The 6,688-nt window shown below is 40.1% G+C and overlaps 2 protein-coding genes and 1 long non-coding RNA gene across 16 annotated transcripts in view; 2 read left to right on the forward strand and 1 right to left on the reverse strand.

Moving 5' to 3' along the window:
* Window positions 1–2,528, reverse strand: part of LOC141763618 (programmed cell death 1 ligand 1-like) — a 63,925-nt gene extending 61,397 nt beyond the window's left edge. For 5 of the 13 annotated variants that reach the window (XR_012593100.1, XM_074628079.1, XM_074628080.1 and 2 more), the window contains exon 1: window positions 614–1,431. The gene's annotated coding sequence lies outside the window, so the exon portion shown is untranslated. Of the gene's footprint in view, window positions 1–613; window positions 1,434–1,460 lie in introns of those variants that run through there. The other 8 variants (XM_074628087.1, XM_074628084.1, XM_074628081.1 and 5 more) reach the window with 4 other exon arrangements.
* Window positions 2,529–2,915: 387 nt separating this feature from the next.
* LOC141763620 (uncharacterized) lies at window positions 2,916–6,400 on the forward strand. Of its 2 annotated transcripts, none has more exons than XM_074628092.1 (4): window positions 2,916–3,151; window positions 4,342–4,397; window positions 4,529–4,888; window positions 5,314–6,400. In XM_074628092.1, the coding sequence occupies exons 1-4, from the start codon at window positions 2,991–2,993 to the stop codon at window positions 5,511–5,513; spliced, it is 777 nt and encodes a 258-aa protein (XP_074484193.1). In that variant the 5' UTR covers window positions 2,916–2,990; the 3' UTR covers window positions 5,514–6,400. The 2 variants fall into 2 exon arrangements, with proteins under 2 accessions (XP_074484193.1, XP_074484192.1); XM_074628091.1 differs by having other exon boundaries at window positions 2,937–3,151; window positions 5,311–6,400.
* Window positions 3,158–3,881, forward strand: LOC141763623 (uncharacterized). Its single transcript, XR_012593102.1, has 2 exons — window positions 3,158–3,547; window positions 3,580–3,881. It is a non-coding gene; the product is annotated as an uncharacterized LOC141763623 (long non-coding RNA).
* Window positions 6,401–6,688: the final 288 nt, after the last annotated feature.

Raw genomic sequence — 6,688 nt, forward strand, 5'->3', positions numbered from 1 at the left:
CCCATCTATCATTTTCCTTTAGTTACACAATCACATCCACTGCCCTGTGCCCGGTTAAACCACTGCCACACATCTGGAACACATCTGTCTGTTTTATACTCTTTGACAAAGTGGTTTCATGAGCACATGAAGTCCAGATGAAGCGTTTTGTGAACCAATTTGCTGGAGATGTTCAGTGCGTCATGAAGCTTCATCTCACCATCACTACTACTAGGACACTACAGAGCGTTTTTATATTCAATAGTTAGAAAAACTAAACCGAAACTAATTTAAGCTGCTGCAGAGCTGTTGCACAAAAGACTATAAAAAACAGGAGATGAGTAGTCGTCTCTGTATCATTCACATGACTAGTTAAAATGAGTAACACATCCAGTGAAGTCAGGATCAGGAGAAACAGACGGAGAGACAACGAGTCTCTAAACTAAACTCCAGAGGAACCTGGTTGTTTGTTGATTTGTTTTCTATTTATTTCACTTCATGTCTCTATTCGTTCCTGGTCAGCCACTAAATATAAAACAGTCATAATTATTCTCAACACATTTCTTCACAAAAATAAAATAAAAACATAAACATGATTAATATAATATATCAATTATCTGTATTTCCACATTACCTTGTGTCTCTTCTGTCGCACCACAATAACAAACTATGAGACTCTGAGCAACACCCCCCGGTTCTGCAGCTGCTGCTGCTGCTGGTTTCCTGTTCATCTTTTGAGGTTAACTTTGTTTTTTCAGCTTCAGATACGCAGCAAACTGTTACAGTTACAGTTACAGCTGGTGATTGAAGTTATCTAGATATAAATAGCTTTTAGGAGTGTAATAGATGAATAGATTACATTTCTGTTTACCCTGTGATTAAAAGAATAAATATAAAAACATAATTCAAACACCCACAGCATAAATCCAGCTGTTCTTCCTGCATCTGTCAGTTTAAACTGTTGTTTTTAGTCTGGATTATGACTGTAACTTCTTCATAAGTGTGTAATATACAGAGTAATGCTATTTATATATAAACGACTATATTTGACTTTTGAGTGTTCTGTTAAATTAATAAATCTGTTAATTTACTCATTCACACATCTGGAGTTTTTTCTTTCACCAGCTGTTCTTCCTGCATTTAGCAGCTTCAACTGAGTTACTGTTAGTCTGATTAAGTGTTTAACTTCTTCCTATTTGTCTACTATAGTTTACTCTTCTATTGTTAAATGTTCCACTCTGTCTGTCTGTAGACTTCTCCATGTTAGTGTTGGTTATATGCTGCAGACAGCTCCACCTCCATGTTAACAGACTCTGGTAGTTTGATTTGTTTTCTATTTATTTCACTTCATGTCTCTATTCGTTCCTGGTCAGCCACTAAATATAAAACAGTGCAAATTATTCTCACCACATTTCTTCACAAAAAAACAAAAACATTTACATTATTAATATAATATATCAACTATAGTATTTCCACATTACCTTGTGTCTCCTCTGTCCTACAGGACCAAACGAGATGCGCAGCAACAATCAACAGTAGCTGGTGCTGGTGGTGATTCCTGGCTGCTGTCAAAGTCCTTTTTGCTTTCGAAAGTTCATCCCACAATTCAGACAGAGACAGAGAGACGTGTCCAGGGCGTGTGAATATCTAGCATAAACTAATATTCATCAGTTATAATTCATTTTTTGCCCCTGCTGTCCCTTTTGTAGGATTATACATGCTGTATAGAGCCAGAAACAGGTTAAAAAAAAGTCAATTTGACATAAATTGGGAGAAATACGAATTGTGACCCAGAGAGGAAACCGGGAGAGTGCAATGAAAAATGGGAGGCTTGGCGAAAAGTTTAGGCCCATCTACCAGATACTGGGATACGTCTGGGAGGGATAAAACTATGAGTGATACATGGTTGTTAATTTATAACAAAAACAGGAACTGTGCATAGTGTGGATGTCCTTCACTCACTACGATGCCAGGCTGCTCTCAGGCTGTACAGTATCTGGGTCCTGATAACAATGATGTTTTCTATGAGCACCACATCACTGACTTCTTATCCATTATGGACCAAATAAGTATTTCCACTAGACTGACATGTTGGCTACATCCAGCCTTCTTTCTTTCTTTCCTTCTATATAAATAATGGTCATAATAGGGCAGACACCATGCACAATTCCTGCTGTGCTAATTAATATGTGTTTTAAAGGGACTGTGCTCGCGTGTGGCTACGCTGTTCAGACTCAGACTCCATCACAAACTCCAGTGAAGCACCAAAACCTCTTGGTTGTATCTAGTGAAGCTGTTAAACAGTGTTGGCCACGGTCGGAGGACGCGGAGGAGACCGTAGCTTTGGTCTCCAGGACCGGAGTCTCTGCTGTACTCTGCTCCTCTGCTTGCCTTCACTCACACACCGCGCTCGTTCTCGCTCTTTCGCTCCACTCTCACGTGCATGCTGCTCACTCCACACTGCAGAAGAGTTAGTTTAGCTCTGAGAATATCTAGTGAATGTTCAGTGGACGTTTGTGCAGAAATAACTGCTGCAGCTCCTCCAGACCAACAGAGGTTTCCCGTGTCTTGTGAAGTGACGGGGCTCCGCAGAGAGAAACATTATCGTCTCCGACCAAAACTCCGGCGTCTCCCCCGTTCCCTCCGGCCGCGGTCAGGAGGCTGAGGCAGGAAGAGCCAACACTAGGATCAGCATTGATTCATGGAGAGACCTTCGTCTGGTCAGCTAACATTACTGCCAAGCAGCTGAAATATAGAGTGATATTGTGCTTTTAGCTGACGTGTGTCGCCTCACTGTTTTGAGCGATGCTCCTTCATGTCTATGTAGAGCGAGCACAAGCGCGAGCAACAGGACGCTTACTTTCGTTGACTTAACGGCCACAGGTGTGTGTGTGTAACAGAGTTCACTTCTGTGGAGGGACCGGTTCAAGTCAGGCAAAACAGTTTACTGTGGAACTGAAAGTGATAGATGAAGTCAACCTGAACAGAGGAGGAGGAGGAGAGCACATTTCATGGTAATGAACGAGGCCCCGGCTTCCAGTTCTCTTACATATTATATATCGACGAGGACCGAGGATCAGCAGAGAGCAGCAGCAGGAGGTGAACGTTCCACGGTTGGTTATTGGTGTGCAGAGTCTCGTAGTTTGGTCCTCTACAACAGAAGAGACTCAAGGTAATGTAGAAATACAGACAGTAGATATATTATATTTATCCTGTAAATGTTTTTATTTTTTTTGTGAAGAAATGTGTTGAGAATAATTTGGACTGTTTTATATTTAGTGGCTGACCAGGAACGAATAGAGACATGAAGTGAAATAAATAGACAACAAATCAACAAACAACCAGGTTCCTCTGGAGTTTAGTTTATAGACTCATTGTCTCTTCGTCTGTTTCTCCTGATCCTGACTTCACTCTGGATGTGTTATTAATGTTAACTATGTGAATATCATCTACTACTCCTGTATTGTTTTTTGTGTTGTGTTTTGTGCGCATGAGCAACAGCTCTGCAGCAGCTTCAATCAGTTTCTCTGTCTAGTTTTTCTATTTAAAATATGAAAACGCTTCTAGTGTCCTCGTAGTGTCCTCGTAGTGTCCTCGTAGTGTCCTAGTGGTGTCCTAGTGGTGTCCTCGTGGTGTCCTAGTAGTGTCCTCGTAGTGTCCTAGTGGTGTCCTAGTGGTGTCCACGTGGTGTCCTCGTAGTGTCCTAGTGGTGTCCTAGTAGTGTCCTCGTGGTGTCCTCGTCCTTTAGTGTCGCTCCTCTAGTCTGTGTTGTGCGTAAAACATAAAAGCTGACCAGAAACTTTGTTAACCATCGAGGAGAAATCTAGTAGGTGAAATAGTTTTTCTCTGTAACCTCCTACTCTGACTACAGAAACACACATATAACACACGAGAAAAACAAACAAACAGCAATCCCTCATGGTTGTTCAGGTCGGCCACCAGGGTTATTTTTAATGTCATTTTTTTTGTGTTTTTAAACTTGTCTTGGTGTTTCAGTGATCACAGTTGGCAACTAGTTCCACATTGTGATAGACCTATAAATAACAGATCTGCACACTGCATCTGTTCTGGGTTTCTGCTTGACTACATCACCCCTCCCTGCAGTTTGACTGTGTTGATCTCAGAGCAGATCATACTTCCTGATCTTCCTCAGTTGTAAAGATCTAATCCACTAATCTGGCTCCATCTGGTGTCAGAAGTACATTAGTGTTCCTGTCTTGGTGTCAGTCCACTGGTCAGTCATGTGTAATCAGTAGCACAGAGGAAGAAGTCCTGTGAGGACTAAAGACAGACTGTAGATTGTCTCTGTTCTACCTGTAATAACTGAACTTGTATCTGATGTGTTTCTGTCTCCTCTCACAGGATGAAGATGATCTGCAGCATCCTGCTGCTCCTCAGTCTGACCTCCTGTGTCTCTAGTTAGTTGACCTTCACTTTATTATCCACAAACACTAAATACACTTTCAGACAAACATCTCTAGATGGAGTTTGACATGTTCAAGTTGTCAGTTTGTCTGCTGCTCACTTTCCCTCTCTGTCTCCTCTACAGGAGCATTTGAAGTGACTGTGACACAGACCTCCTATCAGGCAGAGGAGAACCACAACATCACACTGGAGTGGATGTTCACAACCAGAACCAGCAGTTCCTCCAAATCACTTTATATCCTCTGTGAACTGTTAGCTGATCTCAAGACCTCAGTCCTGTTTCATCTCCATGAAGGTGTTGAGGACCCAGAGTCTCAGGATGAACAGTTTACAGGACGAGTCCGGTGGGACAAAGACGTCCTCAGAGACGGACGAATCAGACTTCACATGTCCAGACTCAGGATTAATGACTCTGGTGTGTACCGGTGTGACATGCAGACAGGTTATGGAAGTGGCTCTAGGATATGTCACCTCAATGTCACAGGTGAGTTGATTCAGTAGAAGTCAGTCAGTGAAACCAGACTAAGAGTCTACAGCCCTGCTAGTGCTAAACACATCTTAGTTTAGCATGTTAGCATGCTGCAGGGGTCATACTGGTTAGTATAAAGTAGTCTCAGCTTCATCCCTGCTGGAGCTGTACCAAAGAACACATATTACTAAGAAGTGAAAGTCAACTGGTCGTTCCATTACAACGTCAGCTCCCAGCAGCAGAGCTACGCTTCTGCCATTTTGGACTGAAAGCGACTACCAGACGCAGTAAAACGTACGTCATGGCTACCGCTGATGAAGACTAGGATCATATTTAGTCTTTCTTTTGTCAGTCTGCTGGATTTATTTAGTTTCCTGTTTCAGTAAAATGGTTCCACTTCAGACAATCAGACACATTTTATTTTCTGTCCTTTACAGCAGCTGCTGATGAGCCCAAACCTCCGACACCAACAATGAGACCACAACCAGAGAGACCAACAATGAGACCACAACCAGAGAGACCAACAATGAGACCACAACCAGTGAGACCAATAATGAGCTCACAACCAGAGAGTCGGGGAAGGATCGGCCTCTACGTTGTACTGACAGCAGCTCTACTGGTTCTCTGTGTTGGACTCTAATTTGCCTTCCTTCATAAATCTACTGGTAATAGAGGAAACATCTATACAGCCGTACAGCCAATAAGATCCTCAGAGGAACAACCCATCACGACTAACCAAGCGACAACCTCCAGTGCTGAGATAAGGTCGTGTCTAGAAGGTAACCTCCAAGACCTATCCTAACCTCCACCATTAGAGGTCAATACCTAACCTTAACCCATCATCAATGAATGAAGAGTTCATCATTAAGATTTAGCTGTAAGTTGGTTCAGTTTTCCCTCCAGCTGTTATCAATCATGTGTTTTATGTCCTCTGTTTACTGATGATATTGTTACCTTTCAAAGTTACCTTAACTTTATAATGTGTTCATTCATATAAATGTAGTGATTCCTTCAGTATGGCCCTTTAGAGTTTTTAAGATTTTAATGTGTAACATGTTTATATTTTTATGTTTTTCATCACTTATTCTTTTACTAAATGTCCTGACTGCAACATTACAGTAATGTTCATTTTTTTAATTTTCTATTTTTAATTTCTATAATATTTTGAAGACATTTAAATTCATTTTCATCAAGCTTTGTGCATCATTGTAAATATTGATATAAAAACATTTTCTCTACACCCTGAAAGATGTAGACAGTAACAACAGATGTCAATCTTCATCAACAAAAAATATAAAATATGTTGTTTTTTATGACAGATATTGTAATTCTAATGTCTAATGACTTTACCATAGATGAACAAATTATATAAATGATTAGTAAACAAATAAATAATGTTAATATGGTGTAAAGTAATATGAATAATAATAATGTCATATTGTAATTGAATTAGCTCATTTTATGTATCTCAACATTGAGACCACAGTTGTGGGACATGAAGACAAAGTGATGTTTGAACCCATAAAATGCTCCATAGATTTTATTTATTATTTTTTTATGTCAAGATGTGTAATAACACTCTGTATATATTTTTGAACAAAAATAAAAAAAAATGTTTTTAGTTTGTCTTAAGATGTTCTATTGCATATTTCTTTGAGTTAAGTCTATCTTAAGATGTTATAATGAACGTTTGTTTCAGCTCAGTTTATTTTAAGTTGTTCTAATGATTATTTGAGGACACTAGATTTTAAAAATGATCCAACCTAAAAACTCAGCCCTTTGCAGTGAAAGCAGCACGAGCTCCAAAAGTCCTTA

Source organism: Sebastes fasciatus (assembly GCF_043250625.1).
Source record: "Sebastes fasciatus isolate fSebFas1 chromosome 22 unlocalized genomic scaffold, fSebFas1.pri SUPER_22_unloc_2, whole genome shotgun sequence".
NCBI classification, from domain to species: domain Eukaryota; kingdom Metazoa; phylum Chordata; class Actinopteri; order Perciformes; family Sebastidae; genus Sebastes; species Sebastes fasciatus.

What these genes read in the sequence shown, in the direction of transcription:
- LOC141763620 (XM_074628091.1), top strand. Translation starts at nt 2,991, where the DNA reads ATGGTAATGAACGAGGCCCCGGCTTCCAGTTCTCTTACATATTATATA. An exon ending in TCTGACCTCCTGTGTCTCTA is followed by an intron (nt 4,398 to 4,528) that starts GTTAGTTGACCT and finishes TCTCCTCTACAG; the next exon opens with GAGCATTTGAAGTGACTGTG. An exon ending in ATGTCACCTCAATGTCACAG is followed by an intron (nt 4,889 to 5,310) that starts GTGAGTTGATTC and finishes TGTCCTTTACAG; the next exon opens with CAGCTGCTGATGAGCCCAAA.